The following is a 27,255-nucleotide window of genomic DNA, read 5'->3' as shown; positions in this document are numbered from 1 at the left end:
CAGAGCCGTTGGGATGCTCTAACTACCCAAAATGTGAGCTGAAAGGTCAAATTCTTTACTCCACACCGTGGGTGCTAATGTGATTTTCATAGTTCGAGACTAAAGGGAGGAGGACACAAAGGTTCTAGTTTCACACTTTTTTGACCGTCCCAAAAAATAACTAGAGTTACTATATGTTATAGCGCAAAACTTATTTTTTTAAATAATACCTCTATATACTTCTTAAGGAGTATAAAAAATTCTGTCTGTTTCAACTCCATTGGGTACAAACAATAAAACTTGGGCTGTTGTGGAGGTGAAGATCAAGAGCTCTGTTTAGTTGCATGATAGTTATAGAAGATCAAGAGCTCCAACAGGAAATCACATATAAATTAACTGATGCACTTGCGCCAAGCAGGATAAAAAACAAAATTCAATAAAATGATGCCCTTAAATTCTTAAAGGCGCCATTATACAACAACAGAGGTATCTCTCCATGAATGCATTTGGACCTTGCATATGTCAGTTGCATGAAGAGACAGAGAGAGAGAGAGAGAGAGAGGCTAAAACATATGCATGTTAACACAAGCCACGTACATACATACTCCAGCTACGTACGTTACGTATATCAAATTACACGCGCACACAATGCTCATAAAGCAAGACAAGGAAAACCAAAGGCAAGAAAAAAAAAACCAAAGGAAGAAAAGAGAGCCCCTTGGATGTGCTATATTTGGTTAACATTAACTATTGGAGTCTGTCCATCCATCGAACAGCATTCCGAAATAGGAAAGGAGCCCACCTCGCCACACAAGGTGATATATTAGCAAGCAGTGGCAACCCTGCGCGCGCCAAAACCACATGAGAAAAAAAATCTAGCTATCCATCCACCCGGCTGTACATATGCATCTTGAAGTTATCTTCTTCCTGTTTTTTTTTTTTCCTTTTCATTTTGCTCTCTCTCAAGTAGCTTCGTCTCCTCGTGGTCATGGTGTACCGTGTGCGTGACATAGCTATGCTAGCTAGCTGTGTTAAGTTGTTGTTGCTTGACCGGCCAGTTCTGTTTGACAGGCATCTAATTAAGCTAGCTGCTTCTTCTCAAATTGGGCCAGCCTGTTGTCTCCAAGCCTTGATTTGTAGGCAGCCTTCTTGTACTCACCCCATGTGAACTCCTTGTACAGGCTCTGCTCTCCCTCCCCCAGCAGCTGCGGCAATGGTGCAATCCTCTGTGCTAACGGTGGCCCTGCAAAGTAGATGAAGGAAACCCTAGACTTTAGACTGTTGGCCACCACCCTGTGCTTCACGCTCCTGAACCTCCCATTGGTCAGAACCTGTACAGGACCAAAAAAATTCACATGTATATCTATTAGCATGTGTAATAGTCACCATGCAAAAATAATCGAACGGATCTGTGGATCCTGTGCCATGGTAACAGATAAAAAAAATATATATCATCCATCTGTATCTGGTAAGTGCACGCAGTTGTTAGTAAGAGTGTGTGCGTGATGATGCAATTAGATGATGGCATGCAGGCATCACGAGAAGGGTTCATGCCTAACACACTCAACAATCATACGCTATGTTCATGTGCCGAATCTGCTTATTAGTGGCGGCAGTTATTGGGTCTCGAGAGTCGTAGTTATCTACGAAACCTGCTGTGTGGCCATCGCAATATATAATCATGCAAGAGAACCCCTTGCCTTTTTCTCGCATGTCTCGTCTTAATTGTGTTAGTATATTCGTCTAGAACTCCAGATCGATGATGAGATGGCGAGCTGATGATTCTTTTTAATACCGATGTGAACTGAAACGATGTCCCGGTTGACCCGCTCACTAGGCGCAGCCATTTCAGTCGTATCCACGTCATTTTATTTAGTAAATTAATAACTACACCTTCTAGTTTAATGCGATTTATACTGTATTAGAGAAAGAGGTAGCGCGTCGATGGAATTGCTGTCACGTGTCAGTGCCAAGGGTCGGACTGTACCTGCAACGAGTCGCCGACGTTGACGAAGAAGGCGTCGCGGTCCGAGGGCACGGACACCCACTGTCCGTCGCGGAGCGCGACCTGCAGGCCGGACGTGCCGTTGGAGCGGAGCACGGAGACGAGTTGCGGGTCGGTGTGCTCGCCGAAGCCGGTGACGCTGCAGCCGAGCCCCTGCAACGCGCGGCACGGTGGGTAGTGGTTCACGCGGAACACCTGGTCGCTCCCTTCCGCCGTCACCAGCGAGCTCAGCGCGTCGGCCGGCGCAATGCCCAGCCCTTCCGCCATCGCCTCCATCACCCGCACCGCCAGCTTCTGCACCGCCGAGATGTAGTCGTTCAGAGCGGTCCTGAATGATGCGCACAACGTCAAACGCCCGGAAAAAAAGCGGGACGCGCGGCGCGGCGCGGCGAGCTGATCGATATCGCCGTCGGTTTTGAGGGCTCACCTGAAGACCGCGCATGAGGGGACGGTGCAGGCGTCGGCGAGCGACGCGTTGTCGACGGCGAGGAGGAGGTACTCGAGCCACCCCATGTCGCCATTGAACCCGATCCGCTTGCTGCCGTACCCGAACGGGTACGCCGGGCCGGACCGGTCCTTGTCGGCCTGCGGCTGGGAGAAGAACCTGACGGCCTCCGACTCAGCCTTGTCCATCGTGTCCGTGGCCACACCGTGGTTGACGACCTTGAAGAACCCGTACCGCTCGCAAGCGTCCACCACGGCCCTCGCCGCGCCGGGGCTGCCGAGGTCAACGACCGGCACGCCGGATAAGACGTCGCTGGGGTCCGGCGACCTCAGCAGCGGGATGTGGTGATCGACCGCGGGCGGGCCAGCGAGAACCACCATGGCCGCGCAGCTAGCTAGCTAACCAGCGTTCGTTGCTACGGAAAAAACAGGGTGCGTGTGAGGGAGGGCTGGCCTGAGCAGAGGCGCTCAGCAGCTCGCTTCTCCAAGAAACAGGGCAAGGAGAGGAGAGCGAGCGAAGCAGGGGAGGGAGAGGGAGGGTGGTGCGTTGCGCTGTGGGTTGTACCACTGCAAGTGCATGTGGGGGAGGAGGAGGAGAGCTCGTGGGGGCGTATATATAGAGCGGGGAGGGCACCTGCAGGTAGGGTGGGGGCACCCGCTGCGCGCGCGGAGTCCCATTAGCAGAGTCGCGGAGAGGCGAATTTACAGGGGCGGAGGAGGCGGAAACAGTGGTTCGGTTTGGTGATGCTCTCGGCTCGGGTTTCTCACGGCGTCGATCGCGTCGCGCGCGCGCGTCCTGCTCTGACGGCTCGCCTGGGGCGCATGCTCGCGCTTCTTTATCTGTGGTGGCAATGGAGCCAAGGGCCGTCGTGGCGGGGCCGCGACGTGTCCGAATGCGGTCCACCGGTGGACGGCCGGCCCATGGCTAGCTGCATAGGTGCATAAGGTGACCGCATATGCTAGCTAGGCACGCACATCTTTCTCACGAGAAAGAAACCCATTAGACAGAGAGTGTACTTGAACACGCCTGGATAGATGGTTGGGCTGGTGATACCCTATTTATGGGTCCCCTTTTAATGAAGCGACTGGAAACAAAAACTAACCCATTACCTAATTTTTCTGTTAGCATGTTTTTCAAACTACTAAATAATGTATTTCGCGCAAAAAAATTTTATATAGAAATTATTTTAAACAATCAAATAACTTTATTTTTCAAAATTTTAATAAATAATACTTAATTAATTATATACTAATTATGTTTATCGTTTTCCGTGCGGCTAATTAGCTTTCGTGACCTTCACCTTTGAACATAGCCCTATAACACTAGCCGGCTCGTCGCTCACTCACAGCCATAGATTAAGCTTTGCCCCAGCGAACCGTCCTTTACTCACTAGTACCGGAAGACACCATAAGCGACGATGAGCCTCCCTTTCATCCCAACCTCCTCCCTCTCCATTCAATCTCCTCGTCACCGATCCAAGCGGCATTCCCCGCCTCGTCATTCTTCCCCATCTCCAGCGGCTCACACCATCAAGACACCTCCACCACCATGTCTCCTAACTATCTAGGTCTGATGTCCTCGTATCAAATGCCGGCCCATATTTGTCCTCCATCCCTGTAGCTCTGGTGCCATCACCGTCACCTAGCCATCCGCTCGTCTCTACTGCTACAGTCATCCCTCTAAAGCCTTCCTCATTGTCCTCCTTCCCCATCCCACCACCTTCAACCCTAAAATAGTAATCTATATGTTTTATGCTAGATTTCACTATGCCATCATAGTCCTCATTGTCATTATTATTGACAATCAGTTGTTGTTGTCGTCTTTCTCTCTCCTTTCCTCCTCCATGCTCTAGTCCGAGGTGTTGAAGATGATGCCTTGACCATTCGTTTGTGATCCAACAGTCATGAACAATCCAATGGTTAGGGTAATCGATCGATGGATCTGAAATTTCAATTTATTTATCAATAGCTAAATTGCCTATTAATCGTCCACCTATGTGTATACGAGCTATTTTTATAGATGTTATAAACAAGCCAGTTGTGCATGTTTTTTTTTCTGAAGTACAACAGCTTGACTCAAAAAAGAGTTACAACTTCCTGCTTCTTAATTCCAATTTTTAAAACTATTAATTATTGAAAAATCAGAAACTAAAAAGATCTGTAGTATTTTCCAACTGAATGTCTTATTTAACACAAACTCAGATTATAGTTTACAGGGCACCTAATCAATATCCAGACCTTCCCGGCTTTGTTTGTCTGTGTTGGGGAATGGTTTTCTCGACAAGTAAAACGGAACTGGGATTAGAGCAAGATCGATTAAGTATTAATTAAAATTGTGAAAATAAATTAATACAATTTTTAAATTAACTTTTTTAAAGAATTGTAAAAAAACTATTTAGCGGTTCGAGTGCAGAAAATGATGGCGACAAGTTTTGTGCGCCGGCAGCCAAACGCGTGCAGCAGTATAGATGTGTATATTCGCACGAAAAACGTATAGATTGGTATTGAAACCGACGTATAGATTGGCGAATTGTGGCACGTAGTAGATCACACGCTCGTCTCAAGCATATGCCGCCGTGGTAGAAGCCGCCGAGACGAGATCGGTCATGGACCCATGGTGGTGATTATATATTGACAGGCCGCGGATTTGTGCTACAGGACCACTTCAATTTTAGTAGCGGCTCAAATAAAACGTGCTTTTTTAGTCCGCAGTTCACACTCCACCGTAACATTGCCATTCGGGTCAGTTAGGTCAGGACGCATGCATATGCATCGTCTGCCCTGTCTGTCTTTTTTTTTGGAGGGTTTTCCCTCCCCGATCAGTAGTAGCTAGATAAGTCTGTTTTTCTCCTACTCCAGTGGATAAGCATTGCAGCCATTGCTCTGTTCTCCTAGTGGATAAACGATGGGGGTAAAACCAATGGACGAGATATGGAGGAGTTGGTAAAGTTTTCTTTCGAAGTAAGTAAATTAATTAACCGGTGGTGATTATATATGGACAGGCCGAGATGACCGTACCATTGGTGTGTTCGCCGTCTCGCAGTTTCAGCTGCTGAGGGCCGTGTCGCCGTGAGGCTCACCTAGGCTAGGGTGGCAAATGGCATCGGGAACAGGGAGGCAATGCTGACTTTGCAGAGGGAAAGGTGGACTCAATAATAGACGACCGAGACGATGGATCGATTCTTCAGTTCACGGGGGGGTCGGGCGTTCACGTCCGTGCAGCCGCCAGCAGACGCAGAGGGGGGGCTCGTGAGCGATTTTCTCCGTAATCCCGCCGATTCAGCACATAGAAAAGCAGGCACAGGTGGATCATGAGCGGCGCCGCGCGAGCGCGGCTGACATCCGTGCCACACAAAACCCTTTTATTAATCCAGCCCTTTCTGTTCCGCCGCGACCAACGCAACGGTGGGTGCAGGCCCAGTTGGGCACTTCGATCTCGTATTTCTCATAAACAAAAAAGTCGCTCCTAGTCAATGCCGCTGCAGCAACTAGCCCTTTTTCTCACGCTCTATGGGACAGGACAGCCTTTAAGCCTTTTGGATTATAAAAATTATCCCTGCCGGTACTGCGTAAAAGTTGGCTACGTTATGTTCCTTGAAGTTGATACGTTCACATTGCATCGCCACATTACATTATAAGCTCTGCCTCCATTATTGTACCCCTCCAGTCCAGTGCACACCTGCCAGAAAATGCATGTCCAGGACGCACACATGTAGTACAACCAGACATTCCATGCAAACTAATCCCCAAACCGCCTTCATTCGAGATTCCAGTGGTACAGACCAGGGGAACTGTCGTTGACCATATTCCATTTCGAATGCTTAGATCTGACCACAGGGGTGGGCATAGATCAGTTCACAGTTGGACCGGAAGCCAACGAAAATACTGCATCACACTAACTTCTCCTGACGTGGAGTTCTTGGGGTCCGTGCGATCTCATGTGTTCATCTGACTCAAAGCACGAAACCTTCGATCCGCAATATATATATGTATATATATATATATATATATATATATATATACATATATAGTGTGTCTAGCTACACGTGCCTCCGTGAGTCGGGGTCTAAAAACATATCAAATCATCTTTAAATTTCGATTTATATGGCTCACTAGATTATTTGTATCAAAATCTTGTAGCACGCAAATTTTTTTTATTTTTGGAGATTTTTAAGTATTTTTTAAGATTTTAAAAGTGACTGTACTTTATTAATAAAATAATCAATGTGTTATGTATCACTTTTAAAAATCTCAAAAAATACTTAAAAATCTTTAAAAATGAAAATTTTTTGTGTGCTACAAGATTTGGATACAAAGAATCTAGTGAGCCATATAAATCAAAATTTAGAGATGATTTGAAATGTTTTTAGACCCCGACTCACGGAGCAACCCTTGAGTTGCAACTCAACGTAGCTAGACTATATATATATATATATATATATATATATATATATATATATATATATATATATATATATATATATATATATATATATATATATATAGACACACGACATATTAGTATCAAAACATCGCAAAAGTTAAGTTTTGGTGAAAGACACTATCAAAAACTAGAAACTAGCCTTAAAAACACCGTCTTCCTTTTCTTAAGTGTATCTGTGCTGACGTGGAGAGAGAAAATAAAATTTTGACATGAATAATGTCCTTGCCTGATTTAGTTGCCCCAACTCTCCAAACTAAATCAGGCAAGGGTATTTTTGTCCATTCACGTTAACATTTTCTTCTGTCTCCACATCAGTAGGTTATGTCCTACAACTAATTTCTAGTTTCTGGGAGTATTTTCCCATAAAAACTTGATTTTTACGGTATCCCCAAACTAATTTCGTGAAGTCACTATGTCTTGTAGCGGAATTTTCATGGAAATAAGTGTAGCGGAATTTTCATGGAAATAAGAGAGTTGATATAACAAATTATAAATCAATCACAAGGTTTATTACTTACTTGCCATTTTTAACCTTGCCGGATTTTCTATTTTCAAATTTTGATAAGACAACAAACTAAACATGCAATTGCCAACACAACCTTACCAAAATGTGGTTAAGGTCTCTAACCAAACACCACTCAACCTTATCTTTCCCTTTCAAAATATGGCATTATCAAAGTTTGTTACGGTGTTTTTTTGGCAATGAAGTGACATACCTCATATGTCAACTGGTTAGCAGAGTGGCACTACTACATATCTATTATATATATAAAGTAATAGAAAAAAACCACTCCATTTACTCTCATGGACTAGAAAATCCTACTAATTGTAGAAAAATAAGAAAAAAATATAATAACAGCCAATCGAATCGCCAAGGACTGCCTTTTTAATATCGACCACGTTAATCGAAGAAAAAAAGAAAAATGTTTGCTTGGCTATTGGAAGGCTACGTACTTGATGTCGACCGATACGTATGGCGTGGACGCATGTTTTCCCTTTTTATTTTCCCGGACACGGACATCTTCTAATTAAGGAACTTTCCTGATCTACAACAATAAAATTTTAGCGGGATTAGAGCAAGGTTAATTAATAAAAGAGCTAAATACTAACTCTAAAATATTTTTATATTACTAGAGCTAACGTAGAGCCAACTTATATACTACCTCCGTTTTATATTATAAGACTTTTTAACCTTGCCTAAATTCATAATTGATGAATGTATATGATTTATATATGTGTGTCTAGATTCATTAACATATATATAAATTTAGATAAGACTATAAAGTCTTACATTGTGAAACGGGGGAATAATAGTTACACATAAATATATGCTACATCATTCATATATGATCCACCACCTCATAGGCATGTAATGTCTTAGAGCATGTGCTGCAGCGGGCAATAAATCTATAGCCCGTTTTTCTTCTCTCTTCTTTCATATATTCTCTACATAAGTAAGCATAAATATGATATGATAATTTTTAGAGCCCGCGTATATCGCTTATTGTAATCGGTGTTATATTGGTCTGACCAATACGAGAGAGGCCAAGTCCCCACGTGTCTGTCACCCTTGATCAATATGACATGTGGTTATGGAGTCCTCTCTTTAATTCCTTAATTCTGATCATTTTGGACAAATGTATGGTCAAATTTTTAAAATTTTAATTATTAATAACTTTCTTAAAATGTGTAGTTTGAAACTACCCGTACAACGTGTATAGATGAGTTATAAAATGTATGTTAATAGAAGCAAAATTTTATTTATTATATATATATATATGTATATATATCAATAGAAATTTATGGTCAAAGATAGATTTAGAAGACCATGTCATTGTCTAAAACGATAAAAATTATTAAAAAAGAACGAGTAGTTCACTACTAGAGATTGGATTTTTCCGTGGGGTCAAAATGCATTTTCCCGTACAGAGGTCTCGCCCATCTGCACTCAGGGGTCTATGAAAATCAATATTTTCTCGTGCGGGTAGTCCAACCGCACGGGATAATCCATTATCCCGTGCGGTTCAGTTATGTCGACCGCACGGGATAATGGATTATCCCATTTGGCTAGCATGTGCTATCCCATGCGTTCAGCCTAGCACATACTAGCCGTTTCACATATCACACTAAGTCCCAAGTTTCACATGTCATAACTTTCGCATATAGCAAATACATCATCTCACAATTTAAAAAAAATTAACATTTCACACATCAAAAGATAAACATTTCTAAATACCACATCTCATAATTTGCCCAAATATCAAATAACACACCTCACAATTTACACACATATCAAATAGGCCGATGCAGTCGGTGCCAGTAGCGGCTTGGTGGAGACCGCGGAGCTGAGGGGGAGGAGGTCGGCGGCTTGGGGAGAGGGAAGCTGACGGTTTGGGGGAGGAGGCCGGCAGCATCGTGGAACCCGATGCCGAGGGAGAGGAGGCTGGTGGCTTCTTGGTGGAGGAGATCGGCGGTGGGTGCATCGTGGACGCTGGCAGCGGTCGTGGAGGAGGTCAGCGGCGGCAGCTTGGTGGTTGCCACCGTCTTGGGGGAGGAGGCGTCGAGGAGGAGGAGGTCGCCGGCTTCTTGGTGAAGGCATCTTCTTGTGCGGGTAACGGCCCGACGACGTCATTCTGCCGATTTTCCAGACGACGCCGCTTATGGCCCGCCTGAATATAAAAGGGGCCGGCGTCCAGAAAAATCATTCCTGTTGTAGTGGTTAATTAGTCTTGCTTTCGTAGGAAGAAGTTCTAAGGAAAAAGTTCTCCCCCATTTCATATTTAATGCTCTGGCTACTTGATTTATTTATTAATCCATATATATTATTTATATATATATTCATAGCATTTATATGAATCTAGATAATATTATAAATTCTTACATTAAGAAAGCAAGGGGTAGGAAGTTAAACTGGCTTGTATGGAAATGACAATGGTATAAAATTCCTACATTTCCAAATAGTCGTGAGTGGTGACTGAGTAGGACGTTTAAGCCGGTGGAACCTAAAAGACTGAAAGTGAGCTAGCCGGCCATGACATGCAGGAATGGTCACTGCGTCTAAACAAACGTTGAAAATTGCACGCAACACATAATTGAACTTGCATGTTTGCAATGGACGGCTAGCAAGAAAAGCTTTGGAATTAAAGTCCAAGGTGGTGCATGCACCATGCATGGACCTCCTGAACATACGTTTGGACGTCCAAATCATCTAGAGAGCAGCGCGATATATGGGTTTGACAAACATGCCAATCTCGGCCGGTCAGACAGAATGAAAAGCAAGCAAAAATACTAGCAGCACTAGCTCTATCTACTACGAAAAAAGAAAGAAGCGAGGATGCACTTCCAGATGAAACGTATCTGCTGTTCGTGGTAACCGGTCGGTGCATTTCTAATGTGGAATTGCTATACGATCGCTTGGTGAAATTTTAGAGGAGAAATCACCCGAGTTCTAAACTCTACGTCTGCTCTAAGATCCGCCTTTGTCTTCTCCTTAATTACTCTACAAGATCTAGGTTTCACGGATTAGATTTTTTAGGATTAGGAGTTAGAGAGAAGAAGGGACGTCTTTGGTTTAGAGGGTGACTGATATGACGGTAATCTGGTAATGGGTTGGTGGCGGTTGTTTTGCCTCGGCGAGGCAAAGGAGAAGATAGACGGGGTGGTGTTTACAGTGGAAAAACCTTATTATGGTTAGGAAAAAAAGTGGGGAAGCGGTGACATCTTTAATAGCTACCGATTGTTACTTAGGTAAAGTTTGATTTAGCTTGAGATTATTATAAGCTAGCTTATTAGGAGTAAGCCGAAAAAAAGAGATAGATTATTTTAGTGGATTATTATAATCTAGATCTTAAATTACTATAATACAATAAACCCATTCAAAAGTGTTTTTTTACATTATTAAGTGACTTTAGACCTATTGCCGATACTTTAAAATAATTATCTATATTTATTATTTATTTCTATTTTAGCTTATAATAATTAAATTTACAGTAATCTGACTTAATAATTCATATTACAATAATTTTTAGCTAAAATAAATTAAGGCTTAAAAGGAGGAGGGGAGGCATGGGGAAAGGGAGAGTGGGATGTAATCTGGCTGGGAGGCAGAGTTGGTAAAGGAAATGGAGCGAATGTCGTGGCATCAAAAAGTAAAATGAGAAAGTAATTGATTAAGATTAGGGGTGTGGTATGACTCAAAGTACTTCTGGTCGTTCAATTTTTTTTTTGTTTTAGAATTTGTCAACAAATATAACCATTCCCTTGCCGCCGCTCGCACATGTCCTAATTTTCTAAACGATTATTTGCAACTGTACTGCTGAACTGCGGATAGAGTAATACAATATTTACGCTATTGGACTGAACATTATTCATGCTCTTTGACTGACCAGCTTGTTGACGAGATGTCAAATCAATGGGCTCGCTAAGATCCCCGATAGATCCGAGTACGTAGACAACTCTCTTAAGTACTCCGTAAACATGTCTATTCAGTGGAAGTGGCATTAACTAGTCCAATTATCCGAGTTAGTTTTTGACTGTTAGCTGGGTCTCACGGGTTGAAGCAGTCAGTGAGTCACCAGTCAGCCGAGAGATAAGAGGATTACAATAAAAATGAGCTCTTTTTGGAAAAAGCTTGTTCTTGCGCAAACATTCTTCGATGCTTTTCGCGATCTAGCGCGTAGCAGGTGTGGAATTTCCCCCCTTTTTGCCTAAAGGACGCAAGGCTGACTATGCTATTGCTGCTGTACGCACTGCATGTAAATATATGCATGTGATGCTTTAGCTTTTTTTTAGATAATGAATTAACCGGCCTGATCTACACCAACCAAGGGTATACTCAGCCAAAACATACCTAGATTAAAAACTTTAATATGAGGTTTACAAAGACACAACACACTAAAAGAGCACTAGGTATGAAAAATATTGAATTGAGAGTAATCCTATAATCTGTTGTTATATTGCAATGACCCTTATAAGTACATATATAGCGTATATAATAGAGATAGAGACTTGTTGTATAAGGCAATATTCTATCGTATCTCTTTAGAACTTTATTTTTATCTCTAGAGTTTCTATTGTACTCTGTTAATTATCGCTGCTCATATATATCTATATCTCTAACATTCCCCTTCAATCGTAACGGGAGCGAAGTGAATGTTTGCAACTGATTTAAAATCTTGTGTTTCATTATTTTTCTTCTTTGTTTCACCATCATCAATTATATATCTGACGGATAGTCCTCCACCTTGGTAACTACGTCCACTTTGTGTCCTCCCGATACTCTACCTTAGTGACTACGTCTACTTCTGTGTCGTCCCTTGTCTCTCTTCTCTGTTCTAGGCTCAACACATCAACATAGCACACAGCAGCATTGCTAGACAGCTTTGCTAAAGTATGACAACACAAGACCAAAGCAACCCGATCACCAATGCACCACTCTTCATGCCTTCTTCTCCGATGTGGTAGTTTACCTTAAGTGGCCCAAGATGAGCGCAGCCCCTAATGTTCAATTGTGCTCACGCCACAATTGAGTGGACGATTCGGACTTGGGGAGAGATTTCCAAACGGTTACCGTGTCTGGCTTTTGTTTTTTTTTTCGTTAAAACACATGACTTTTGCATCGAGAGGTACCGTTTGCTAAGGTACATTTCAAAAAGCCTCTCGTCATGGAAACCATAAATTTAGCACGGTGTAATTTCACTTCTCGGGAACTTATATATGTAAAAGAAAAAGTTAAACGCTTAAGGCTATGTTCATTTTTAGACAAAAGATACAATATCATTTTATTCTTGGTAGCTATTTAATAAATCCCCACAAAAAAGCTAGTTAATAATATAAATGATGTAATTAAATATTATAAAGTTAAAATTTTATTTTAAAAGAAAAATGAACTTTTATATATATATATATATAACTTTTAACAAAAAAATACATTATTTATCGGTTCGCGAAGCATACAAGTAAATAACGAAAAATAATCTGTTTAGAAGAGAACAGCTTAAGAATACACGTAGGCCTTGTTCGACAGTTAGATTGTTAACCAGCACGGAAACACGTTAACATATTAGTATAGGATTAATTAATTATTAACTATAAAAATTAGAAAAATAGATTAATCTAATTTTTAAAGCAACAATTCATATATATTTTTTTAAAAAATATATACCGTTTAGCAATTTGGGAAGACCGTGCAAGAAAAAAATAAGTTATTAGTATGCACCGTCGAACGCGGCCACAGTCACACTGAGGCTGCATTTGGCTGGGAGTGGGGTGGGTTAGTTATCTGACGCGAAAAACATAGTAATAGATTAATACATGATTAATTAATTATTAATTATTAAAAATATAAAATAGATTAATATGATTTTTTAAATAACTTTCCTATATAAATTTTTTATAAAATATATACCGTTTAGCGCTTCAGGAAGCGTGCTAGTGAAAGACGAGGGGAGTTGGATATCTTTATACATGCTGCCGAACGCAGCCTGAATATAGCAAGAAAAAAACGTGGTTGTCTGCATGGATCTCATCATCTGAACAGGGCAGTATCCTGTATAGTACGTGCACCTACCTATAGTGGGCACGCACACATTACAGTAGATCAAGCTGTCGCCGTCTGGTGGCGATCGGCGCGTCGTTCCCGGTTGCGATCATGCGTCGCGCACGCAGGATACGCCGCAAAGAAGGATTCGTCCAGGTGCAGTGGAGTTAGCTTTAAAGTGCATCGAGCGAGCGAGGCCGTCCGTCCGGGCCGGCGGGCCGCTTTCCCGACAAGACATCTGTCTCGCCGCCCGCGACGACGTACGCGCGAGCGAGCATAGCGGGGCCGGCCGGCGATGTGTGCGCTCCGCGGTGGCGCCGCTACGCGCGCGCGCGTCTTTCCTAACCTCGCACGCGCGGCACGAATGATAATATGCCCGTGCGTTGCGGCCGGCGCCATATATCGGTCGGTCACCGGATGGAGAGGCCGGCCGGTGCGCGTCGTCGTACGTACGTCCCGCCATCTCTGTGGCGCTGGGATCGATCGCTATTGGTCATGGCGAGCGTGCGACGTGTGCCTGCCACTACTACGAGAGTGTGCGGTGCGGGTTAATGGAATCTCGGCGCGCAATTACGGGCGACGGGACGTCTCGTAGCTCGCGTGTGTTGTGCCCAGGCCAGGCCATCATCGGCTCATCGCCTTGGCGGCCTAAAGCCTCGTGTTGTTCCAAAATAAAAATTTTCACGGTGTCACATCTAATATTTAACATACATATAAAGTATTAAATATAGATAAAAATTATTTACATAAGTTACGTGTAAATTACGAGAGTAAATATTTGTTAACGACAGATTAATTAGACTTAATAAATTCATCTTGCAATTTTCTAGCGGAATATGTGTCCGTATATCAGAAGCGATACTTTAAATATATATCCGTATATCAGATGTGACAAACAAATTCAAAAAATTTTCCCAACTAAACACGCCCTAAGTTGAGTTGTACGAACTTCTACTCGTTATGCAACCAAGATGGTAAAAACTCTGGGCGATCGGCCCGTAATTGTTCTCTCTTAAGATAGTAAAAGGAGATTAGATCCGCAATTGTTCCGGATATTAATTATCGTTACTGTTAGATTACTATCCACATTTTTTCCCCTACTTCACACCTTAGAATTTCAGGCTGTCAGATTGCTGGGAGTTTCGTGCAGGGTGCGAGAAATTTATTTTGCAACACACGTACGAGTGCACGTGCTTAACTCAGTTACACACAACCTATACATAAAGTAAATTTATGACTATAGTGTAATTATAATGTAATTACACCTCAATCATACTATATTTATATTTGTAAGTTTTTTACATAGAAAAAATATGCAGGTAAGGGGTGTTTGTTTGAGTGTTTTATGTAAAAAGTCAAACGACATGTTTGCAAGCGAAAAATAAATTATAAATAAAAATTTCATATACTTATTCTTAGCGAACTAAAAGCTAAGGCTGGAAAATAAACTTCGGTGAAAACCTTAAAATTCACTCCAAATTTAAGGTTAGGATGTAGATTGCTTGCATGCTCATGATCAAGTAAGAATTTATCAATCCTTTGATATAGATGAGACATGTTCAATGATAGCTAGCTTAAGATCATCTTTTAACACATTAGTCATTTAACTCTCCAAGTCAAATTTAGCTATTATAGGAAAAAAAAAAGGAAAAACAACCTCTAGCATAGTTTCTTCGGATAGCCCAAATAGTCTCCTCTCCTTGGCAAACGTGGTGGCTCCCACCACCTCTTTCACTCTCTCTCATCCATCGTAAAGTGCCGGCCACCTCCGCCCATGGGAGGCTGACCCTGTTCATTGGTCGTCAGTCGAGGTCTACGCTAGCAAGTAGAGTCCCTGAACACTCATAGCGGTCCTCCACTACCCGCACTTGCGATGGTTGCCTTAAGCTCCGCGTCCCTGCCATTGTTATTGTTGTCTTCCTCCTTGTCATTGCTACCGAAGTTTGCCACCCCTCAATCGTCGTTGGCATCCAATCACCATCGTCAAGCCATCAGGATCCAATCACCCCGGTCCCCAAGCGCTATCACCACATCGTGTGTCTTCCTAACGTTGTCGGGCCATTGTCATTGTGAACCTCTGAACTGGCCTCGCTGCAGCGAGGCAATGGATGCGGTGGGAGGAGAGAGAATATGGTGGGTCCGGAAAGAATCAGGAAGAAGTATTTGGGTACTAACATATGGACTCTATTGTCGGATTGTATATTGTGATAGAGAAGATGTCCGAGTAAATGACAAATTTAAGTCTTTAATTTTGTTGGAAAGCTGGTCAAATAGATATATTTGGAGAGCAAAATGTCGAAAGTCATTTGGAGATGCTCTTAAAGGGGAAGTGTGTTGAGAACTCAAACATAAAATTTATGTGGAATTTCCACTTGAAACTTTCCAAATTTCTATGTTATTGTCGAGTTTGTTTGAGCTAAAAATCTAACCCAGCGAGTTATTAACGCCAAACATGCTATTGCTGAAAATAACTTGTTTATGAACTCAGGTTTTAGTCAATAGTAATTCGATCAAAAGTCAGAAGTAAACACAATTTTTAGGGAAATAAAGGGAAATTGAAAATACTAGAATAATTTTATGGTCCTTGAAAGGCATAGAGAGTATGGCCATTTCCTCTCTCCAGTAAAAATAATTGATACGTGGAATAAAATTTGGTCAAACTATTAAGTTCTGTCTATAATCTTTTATTAATATAAATTCTAAAATCCAAATATAATATGCTTATGATATATTGAGTGTTATTTTCGAGTCAAATCAACATGTACTGCTTTCTTTCTTTAAGCTAACCGTTTTAGGATTAACTTACCAATGGTTAGAATTTTCAAAACCTCAATTCTTCTTAACCAAAGAAAATAGCATTTCATACCAATCTTTAATTAGTAAATATGATACCTCTCGATGCCTAGTCGATCAAGAACCACAAAATTTCTCAATTATTAAGATTTATTGTGCAATTTTGGAGGTTACTTTCTATTAGAAAATCAAATAGTTATTTTTTTCATTTTTAGCTAATTTCTAACTTCATTATCGACTCGCTACAGGACTCACATGGAAGATAAATATTTGGGTCAGAGGGTTGGTCTTTTAATTGATACGTAGGTTGTGTTCGTTTCGTAGGGTAAGTAATTTAGATTTTCTCATTTTTCGTACGCACGTTTCTCGAATTACTAAACGAGTATTTTTCTTGAAAAGTTCATATAGAAAAGTGGCTTTAAAAATCTTATCAATATATTTTTTGACTCTTTATCATTAATAATAAATAAATAAAATATTAATCTATTTTTATATTTTTCGTACCGGTTACTAAAAGAACATGGCCATACAAAATTAGCAGTGACTGGTCAGAGGAACGTAGGACGCGCTAACGGTTGGTCTCTTGACCCATGACTGATCTTAGTAGGATTTGAGTGCAAATTTTGGAATTTACAATTTGTCTCTGTTTGGTTGATTCTAAGTTAAGTTGGTGTGCTCACAAGTGGGTGCGTGTTTGGTAATATAAAAAAAATATCGTGTGGGCACTGGCATATTTTTCCCCAGTTGTTTCCGATCTTTATCCGGAGCTTTGTGGTATATATGGTATTAATTAAGAGGAAAATATCCAGTGAAACCCATGAAAATTGGAAAGTTTTTCGTTCATGAAATTTTTTTAATAGAGATAGATATAGAAATAAACTACATTACCACTTAATATCAAATTCAAGCTCAACTTCATTTGGGAGGAACAAAATAAATTTCAGACGATTAGTAATTAAGATGACACTATTCACCTGGATTTTTTTTATTCCACTTCGAAATGAAGCTGAGTGTGGACTTAAGATTTGGGGGTAATGTAATCTAGATTTTTTTTAATAAATTTAGAAAGCTTCTAGGTATGGTTTTCATGTGTTTTCACGCCTTTTTGATAGTTTTCATAATATACTCTCCCTTGTTAGAGCAGAGATATCAGATTTACTAGGATATGTTTGGATTGTACCGGGCTCCTTGGTGAGTTCGGTTTTCTCTAGTTGCATGCATTAGAAATTGTCAAACACTGACGGACATATGTACAGACATATATATAGAGAGACCAGATGTAATGATAAAAATTATTTCCACATATTCAACCAAACCAATCAACAATATCTCAATCTAATAAATCGGTCTAGTTGGTTTATCAAATATAAAATTAGGATTTTGCTAGAGATCTAATCAGGGGAGGAGTAGCAGGGACTTTGGAACCAAAAAAGTTTAGGTAGAGTTGTATCTAAATGTTGCTTACATAAATGATCCGCACTAAAATGGTATAAATACCTTGGACCACCCCATGAGGACGGTAAAGGGAAAGCTCCATTGGTAAAAAGAAACCCACGACTCCTTGGGGTTATCGTGCAATTGGAAAAAAACTAGAAAAAAGAAAAATATAGCGATAGTTTTCTTATATATATACATCTGATTTCACCTAACTGGTCGTTTAAAAATAAATTTATTTTTACCGTTCACAATTTGTTTTCTGCCTGAACTGTGATCTGAACAGTTGAACATCGGGGAGAAATAATTGGCCGGATAAGCTAAGGAGGAAAGCATATCCCAAACAAAACAAACGCAGCCATAATTGGAGGCTGGAACTAGTTCGACGAGATTAGATAACTGCCGTTATCCTATCCTGTGTATTCCTTTTTGTACGACTACGAGAACGTACAAGTGGAGTACGTACTTTGGTGATTTGATCTGATCACTGATTAAGCTACAACTGACGCACTGGCTGACATAGGAGTCCTGATTCTAATGGTTTGATGGTATACAGTACAGGGAACTGGATCCCTGTTCAGATATGGGATATTTCTCCTGGCACTAGATCAGGCTGGCTGCAAAAGCACAGTAGCGATGTTTATTCTGACATGACAAGCTATAACAGATGGTGATAGTTTCATAATTGTGTGGTGTGAGGAAGTGCTGATCATTCAGCAAATCAATTCAGAAGATAGAGAGATATACTAAATCATTAGGTGATCTAATCCACTGATTGACCCATCTTTTAAGATTAGTGCGTTTTTTTCCATGGCCATCTTTGGCTTTTTTTCAAATAAATAAAAGAACCAAACGTCATATTACAAACAAAAATTAATTTGTAAATAAAAATTTTATAAACGATTCAAAGCAAAGGCTGAAAATAAACTCTAATAAAAAAACACTAAAATTAACTCTAAATTTAACGTGAAAATGTTTAATTTAATCTATAAGAATAAATAAAAACGAAATGATAACTTTTTGTCTCTCCTCGCATGCAAGTCTCGTGCTGCTCGGAGAAGACACCGAAACAGTGATTCTGATTTCGGTTAGATACGTGAGCCTCTCGGGCGTGACATCTGAAAAAGACTGAGATTTCAAGAATTAATTACGTCCTACTCTGATCTCATGAGATGTAACCTCAACAAATCTAGGTTCTGTTCTGGACTGCTGTAGCATGCATAAGTATGTAAACACTGTGTCGGCCTGTTGTCTGGTCAGTGTGTGCACAAGCTGCTCATCAATGTCTGATTCTCGATAGATGTGTCGTTACTCATTCTGAGCGCCAGCGCCACGCTTTATTTTAAAAATATAAACATATAATAATTTAATTTATCACATAAATAAATTATAATATTGTATAGTTTAATTAACCTGTACTGAAAGTCGATCAACGAGGAAGATGAGCCATCCACCGAAGTTCTTTCCAAAAACTTTATTCACCCTCTCTCTCCTACTTCAATAAAAACACTCTCCTATTTGAAGAGATTTTACTCTTATAAAACTGGTAAGGTGGTATTAAAGGTTCACGTACATGCTTTCCTGAGATAGACTTTTATGATTTTTTAGAAATTAATTTACCTATAGGCCTTAGCTCATTAATCAATTCCTAACACTTCATTGGTGCAGACACAGTACGGGGCATGTAAAGATGCAACCTTCCTCCGGTTAACATCGTACGGCGTCTTGTTTGAAGGAAGTGGCTGTCAACCCTGTTGTCACCAGCCTCCTTTCCTTCCTCGAATCACCGGTGAAGTTTATGGATAGCAGTGCCGTCAAAGATAGGCTCGATACATGATATCCATTATTGATCCGTAGAAGAAAGTTACGAATCCATGGAATAGCTCAACCTAAAAACTTTCAATGGTGAGGATAAATTCAATTTTCAACATTGTTTCTTACGCGAGATCCTCTCAAATCTTTAAGTGTGCAAAAAAAAAAACTATACTCTTTTGTTTATTTCTACATGAGCTAAGATTTAAATTTAAACTCTCTTTCTCTAATGCATATCAAGTTATTCCCTTCGTATTTACACTTGAACTTTTTTATTATTTTTCTTTATTTTTAATTTTAAAATTATATTTCTAATTAGATTCTTTTTAATAGGAATTTTAGATTTTTTAAATTATATTTATCGATAGACTCTTCTTTCAAAATCCAAGCGACATGGGAAAGCATCAAAAGAGAACGGCTAGAGAACATGGGGCATGGTTACTTTGGTAAAGGCATTTACACGCATAACATAGATATATCATATCAGATGCATGGTGCCCAGATCGGACCTGACCTGGCCTATATATCGTTAGATAATTTTTCTAACTGTAATTACATGTGGACTTTTTATTATTTATTTTTAATTCTAAAATTGTATTTCTAATTAGATTTTTTTCGATTAATTTGGATTTTCTGGCCTATAAGAATGAAGGTGGTGGCTTCTGTTACTATTACTTTATATGTATACTAGCAAAATACCCATGTTTTGCTATGAAAATTTATTTCAAAATGTTATAGTATTTTTTTCTCAACTGTACTAATATCATTTGTTTATCCAAATATTTACTATTTCATAATATCAAGAAATACCATGGGCTAATTTGTAAAACAACTGTAGAAAACAGTACGGAGCAGATTCACTGGCACCAGCACTAGAGACATTTAAAGTAATATGGATAATTATAATTATAGATGGAATTTTTATTATTTTATTATTTTTAATTCTGAAATTGTATTTCAAACCAGATTCTTTTTTCAATTAATGTGAGATTTGACCTGTGAGAATGAACGTGATGACTTATTTTCTTATTACTTTGCATATAGTCGAAGATTAGCCCAAAGACTTCGAACTGACTAGAAACATGTATGATTTACTTTATCTGTCAATAATACCAAAGTCATTCAGCGATCCCATCATTTGCGATAATGTGGTGGGGAGTATTTATATTATATGATCTATATGATCATCAATCTTGATCCGCTCCTACGTACGATACCCCGCAGAATCACAATGATTCGCCATTCCGATCGATCGTGCTCCCGTTATCAGGACACTGTTAGGCTTCACTGCTGCGCATGCGGGCATCAGTAAAAAAGTTAGTGGGCGAGGTCTAGAGAATCCCGGAGATGCTAGCGATGGCCATCCGCGTCTGGTGTTTATACTTGTTGCCGTCTGGTTGGTCGCGATGATTAAATCCATTGTGATATAGTATATGTGTGCCACCTTAGTTAGTGGTGATGAAGGAAGATAGGCCTACTCTCTCTGAAGCGGCGCCGTGAGGCCTGAACAGTGTATGCGTGCGAAAACTTTCGCTGCAATAAATTATCCCGGGATCTATTGTTGAGTACTGCAATGCATGCGGCTGTAAAGTCTTGCAACACTGTACGTAACGCTAGCTGCAAATTATTGGTGCACCAGGAAGGATGAACACGAGCCATGCAAAAAGTGTATCTGCAGACTGCATATATGCCGTTTGAGAACGGCCGGGCCGGAGAGTTGAGCGCGTGACACTTCATCAGAGCAACTCCTACAGGGGAAGTAAACTGAGTTGGATATGTTAAAATAGAAAAACTTCCGTGAAATCTAAATCCAACAGCCTCTTTATTTGTTGTGATCGCTATCAGGCTAGCAAAAGCATCAGCTTCGCTCGTTAAGTTTCGCGGGGCAGCCGGCTCGCCATACGCTTTCTTTCATGCGATTTTTCCCTCCCGCGCGCGGCTCCCGCCCAGGTCACCGCCCACACGTCATCGCGCGCCCCCGTCGTCGCGCCCTCGCCCTGCTGCGCTCTCTCCCGCCATGTCGCGTCGTCGCCTGCCGCGCCGTCACCCACCCGCCCTCACCCTGCCGCGCCCTCGCCTGGCTGCCCTTGCCCTGCTCCCGCCTTGCCGCAACCTCGCCGGCCCTGCAAAGGAACTGGTCTTTTATCATTATCAATAGAGCTGAAGGTGTTACTGTCTTGGCAGTATAATTTTCTTTTATAAGTTGTCACTGAATATTGCTGTCAGTTCTCTCTTCGTTGATTAAATTGCACATCAGAAGAAAGATCTTCAAGCATCAGCTCTGCTGGAATTCTGAGAATTTGCAAAATATATCAGATATGGGATTTGTGCTTCAGATCAGACAGAAAGGATGACACACATAGTTAAATGCAACAAACATATTAGATAGTGCTAACTCGGTGCGTATTTGGATATGATTATCTATCAACAAATCACAACTAATTAAGCAAACACCAAAGTTGTTAAGGTTTAATCGTGTCAGGTTTCAGTAGTACTTGTCAGTCATGGCGGCAGCATCCAGATCGCCTCGTCGGACTAAACAAGCAGAAAAGAAATCACCTTGTCAAGGAAAACGTGATTTAAATATGGATAGTCAAATTTATAGTCTGTTGGTTAGCTCATGGCTTAAGAAGTTTTATACTTTTTTACAGTGCTTGTAAAACTCCAAATTTAACTAGTATTATACTTAGACTTTTGGAGTTGCTCTAACCTGATCTGCACTTCGTGGTGGTTATCACTACGCGTCACCCCTGGTATTTTCAAATGCGTCTAGATATTATATAATACAATATAGGGCCCGGGAACATGAGATAATTTCGCTCACGTGTACATTTCTGAGAGACCGACGACCGATTAGTTGGAACAGCTGGTGTGCATCTCCTGAAAGTAAGTTGTAGCTGCCTGGTCCGTGGCCATGGGGTGATCTAACAGAGGACGAACGTCGCACGTTAATTCAATTCACTATTCTGCGAACGACGGTATACATTGTAAGTATATATTTAACATTTACACTTTGTGTTTTATTATCGGTGTTAGAGATATGATCCGAATTATTATCTGTAATGTATTTGGATTATATTACTAGTTTTCTACTAGATTTCTTGTAACCGTTTCTTACTTGGAGTAAGAGTAGAATTAGTTTACTAATAGGATTCTGTCAACTTTTTTCTATTAGGACTCCTTAAGTTCCCCTTATATATATCTCTTGTAAGCTGCACGGGGAGTGTGTGACGGCCCGATATATTCCCCTGCTATTGTAATCATTACCTCATAGTGGTTATTGCCAGTTAGCGCCCGTGATTTTTTCCCGCAAGGGTTTTCACGTTAAATCTGTTTTCTCGGTTATCTGGCCAATTTCCCTAACAGTAGGCGAAATAAAAACTAGAGATCCCCTTTCACCGGGACCAAAGACCTTAGGAGACTCTTCACCGTAATAACACCAATATCAGTAAATAGGAAAACGACGCAAGGTTTGGATGGTAGGAAGCAGGGGCATGCCCGGGTACGCAATCCGATGCACCAACGCCTCCTCCTCACACAATGCTCTGTGCAAAATTACTCGATCGAGATGGACGTGATCAAGATATATATGATCTACTACATCTACAAGAAACATGCACAGTTAACGATCATTACGTGGGGCCCCAGGCATGACACTTTAGTGTTTTATCTTCTTATGGGTAAGAAGAGGCCGGGTTGAGCCTACAAAATTTACATATGTAGAACACATTTAGTACAATTGCCTGAGTGGTGTGCTACCAGTGAGTAGGCTATGTTCATCATAAAGTCTTTCATCAACGACATCTTCAAGAAGCTTGTTTGAACCAATTCGAAGTCCTACCTAAGAATGTGGAGGTGTTAGGAGCCTGGGGTAATGCCAGGGCCAGTCGCTCCACACAAACATGCCCATAGGCATTGCCAGTGGGTGCTGCCATGACGATCCTCCTTAGAGAGTAACGCGCAATTAAGGAGCAGGAAAATCACTAGTGGAACGTGTCAAAGATATATGTGCAAAGATTATACACTAAAAATTATATATACTACCTCTGTTTCATATTGTTACTAATCTTGCTTAAATTTATCAATTGATGAATGTATATAATTTATATATGGGACTATTTCGTTCTTATCCCTATTTTGATCTCTAATATTGATTTTACCTCTCGTTTTTAGGGTTTTTATTTTTACCCCTATTTTCTCGAACTCAATCAAAAGTCTGTCCATCTTTTGGATAGAGGGTACAAACGGTGTTAAATAAGTCATTAAAATATCATTTTATCTATTATCAAAAATTTCATTTTTATTCTTGTATTTTTATCATTTGCGGTTTTGCCCTCCGTTCTAAATCACATCACTATATATATAGCAACAAAAGTACTATTAAAATAAAATGATAGAAATGAAATTTCCAACAAAGGGTAAACTGGTGCTTTAACGACTAACTTAACACCGCTGATATACTTCATCAAAAAAACAGGGGTAAAAATAAAAACCCTAAAAAAGAGGGGTAAAATCAATATTAGAAATCGAAACAAGGGCAAGAATAAAATTATCCATATATATGTGTGTCTAGATTCATTAACATCTATATGATTCTGGGTAAGGCTAAAAAATTTTACATTACGAAATATAGGGAGTATAAATATAACTTGGATATAAAAAATCCGTGTATAAAATATTTTTTATAAAAGGTCTATATATGAAACTGCTTTCGCTAGATGGACACGCGGGCGTTTGCCTGTTATACCTTTTCGACCATAGACTATAGACTAGGGATGACAATTTTCCCATACCCGTGGGTACCTGACCCGACGAGCATGAGTATGGGTGTAACTTTTTACCCGTGGGAGTACCCGTCCGCGACCCGACCATCTCATGCGTAGCGGCCGGATTTTAATTTTTACCCGTGGGTAACCTGCGCCCGACCCGAATATATTTTTCCCCAATTTGCCCATATAAATAACCATATATATTTTATTGTGATACTATGGTTTGGTTGTATAGTTGTAGTTCACTATTTTTAAGTGTGATACTATGAGTTTGATATCATTGTTCTTGTTATTTCTAATTTTGAGTTCATTGTTTCTTTTACTATTTTGTGTATGTATATTGGATAAGAAATTAATGATATGTTTATTTCAAAATACCCACCGAGCACCCAGTGGGTATCCGAGCGCCCGCCGGGTATGGATATGGATATAATATTTTGGCCGCTAAGCAATTCGGATACGGGTTGGATATTCATGGGCGAGTATCGGATCGGGTATGTTTCTGCTCCGCCCGTACCCGGCCCGATCTATTGTCGTCCCTACCATAGACTGGCCCTGGCCTAGCCTGGCTCCACCGTTCCCCGTGTTACATATACCAGGGCAGCATAACTTGGCAAAGTTTAATAAGAAAGCCAACCTACTAGCTATAAGCTTATATTATAGTCAACACATATAATAGATTGACTATAAGGTTGGCTATAATTTTTATCTCTTATCTTTGTATTTAATGTATTTTTTTGAAGTTAGTCTATAGCTGACTCTTGCATGAGAGCCAACCTCACTTTTTTTATTATCTTTTTACTCCACGCAGCTTATAGCCAATTTATCGTCTACTGTTATACTTGCTCACAGATCGACCCGCGGGCTACGCGATTCGGCCAGGCAGCGGGGCAGCCTTGCAGTCAGCAGTCGATCAAGGATCAGCCCCGCGGGGGGCGCAGGCGGGGCGAGCTCGTACACATGGGGGGTGTCAGTTGTCTCGTCAGCTGCCGGCAACAGCGGGAAGAAACAGCGGGCGGATGGATACGTGCACCGGGAGAGGGAGGGAGCTAGCGACCGCGCATCACGGGTTCGCGCGTGCCAATGCATGCATGTACAGGTGTTTGTGCCCGCGCGCGTCGATGCGGGCACGTGTGGTTGCTATCCAGTTCTTGCCACTTTGGCTGGTGAGCCGGCTTGATACAATAGCTGGGAGAGGGGGACGGGACACCACCACCTTATCCCAGACCCGGAACAAAAGCGCGTTCAACAAAAGCTGCATCTGATCGCAATTATATGAGCCTCTTTTGAAGGGGTATATACAAGGGAGCGATGATGCATTGCTATCATACACTCTACACTGTCACTGTGCGTGTGTTTTAGTTAATTTAACGGACCGCCCGAGCTTGGGAAAAGATGGACCCAATATCATGGGCCTATGTGCAGAAGCTTACATGGGCCGCGCCGAACAGAACATGAACCGGTTCGCTCAAAAACCCTGATGGCTTGATGCCGCTGAACTTTCTTTTGCTCAATAATAAAGTCCTAATAGGAGACATGAAACATTTTTACTCACGCCTTGATATATCGAGTTACAGTGAGTTACTGTGCTGCTGTGTATTTGTTCAGGTTGTGCCGTGCCTTGTATTTGTTCAGATTGTTTGTTTAATGGGTTAATTGGATATCTGTCATTATAATTTTAATAGTTTTAAAATATGTCATTAACTAATTGTGAATATGCTATTATAATTTTAGAACTATTTCAGATATGCATTTTTTTGACCAAATTGACCTTTGCACAAGCCAAAGTCATAATAAACAGTAGATGCGCAATATGGTCCAAAAAATATACCTATGAAGTAACATATTTCTAATAGTTCTAAAATTATAATGATATCCTTACAGTTAGTTCTAAAATTTATAATGACATGGATCTAATTAACCCTTCTTAAATCCTTTTGCCCTTTAGGAGACCAGCTGAATGCACATAGACAGCTTATAAAAGAATAGTAAATGAATTGTATTACTCAAAACATATTCCTCTCTTATACAGGCAAAAGAGAGATCGGCCGGCAGTACACAACACCACGGCCCAATGACAAGACTAGAACAAACAAATACGCCTAAAATAACTAGAACGAGCAACCACAAGCTCCTCAGATAAAAACACCACTGCTCCCGCTCCAACGGAAATCCAAACCACAGGATTCCCCGTCTCGACAACCCGCAAAACTCCGCGGCGATGAACCCGTCTCAGTGCGTGAGGAAGGCCAGGAGCGAGACGGCGGCGGCCACGGCCCACGTCCCCGGCGCGCCGGCGCCCGCCGCGTTGCCCATCGCCGGCGCGGGAGCAGGGGCGAGGCCACCCAGCTCGACCACCTCCTCCTCCAGCACCCTCACGGCCGCCGCCGCCGCCACGAGCGCGACGAGCACCGCGAGGAGGAGAGCCAAAGCCTTGGTCGACGGCGCCGCCATGGGGGGAGATCCGGTGGCACGAGAAGAGCAGCGAACGTGCAAGAAAGCCGAGGCCGCGGTGACTGGGCCGCACGCGAGCTTAAGCTTCTCGCCCGACCCGCAAGTGTGAGCTCGGAAGACGGGAGGACTCGGGTTGAGATGAAGTGCGGGGAAACACGGGGGCGGGGGGGAATTTATAGTGGGGATGTAGCCGTTGCCCGCTGGTGGTCGCAGGGAGGCGAAACGTTCGAATCCGGGGGTGACCGGGCGGCGGGGCCCAGTTGGCTTTGAGTGGAGTAGCCGTTAAAAAAGTTAAAGGCGGTCAGGAGTCAGTCAGCCAGCAGGTAGCCGTTGGTTGGATGCGCCGGAGACGTCAGTCACTCATGCGTGCCGGCGGAGGGAATCCAAAGGACTCGTTGGAGTTGGGCTCGGCTTCCATTCCGTCGTCCAGTGCGCCGTGCGAGGCGGGGCTTCGATTTCAAACGTGCTACTACCCTCCAACGCTGCCGCTGTTCTCAGGCCTCGCCGCAACGTGGTGTTCTCACTGGCAGGTGGGGTATGGAGTATGGACCCACGTGTTAGTGATAGGGCTTGGTGGTAGAAA

At 41.6% G+C, this 27,255-nt stretch overlaps 1 protein-coding gene across 1 annotated transcript; it reads right to left on the bottom strand.

The window, feature by feature from the left end:
• Window positions 1-540: 540 nt before the first annotated feature.
• Window positions 541-2,996, bottom strand: LOC102722813 (gibberellin 2-beta-dioxygenase 3). Its single transcript, XM_006644667.3, has 3 exons — window positions 2,412-2,996; window positions 1,967-2,312; window positions 541-1,310 (listed from the first exon to the last, which is right to left on the bottom strand). The coding sequence occupies exons 1-3, from the start codon at window positions 2,807-2,809 to the stop codon at window positions 1,059-1,061; spliced, it is 996 nt and encodes a 331-aa protein (XP_006644730.2). The 5' UTR covers window positions 2,810-2,996; the 3' UTR covers window positions 541-1,058.
• Window positions 2,997-27,255: the final 24,259 nt, after the last annotated feature.

This window comes from Oryza brachyantha, chromosome 1 (assembly GCF_000231095.2).
Source record: "Oryza brachyantha chromosome 1, ObraRS2, whole genome shotgun sequence".
NCBI lineage: Eukaryota > Viridiplantae > Streptophyta > Magnoliopsida > Poales > Poaceae > Oryza > Oryza brachyantha.
This window is presented reverse-complemented; position numbering and strand designations above follow the sequence as displayed.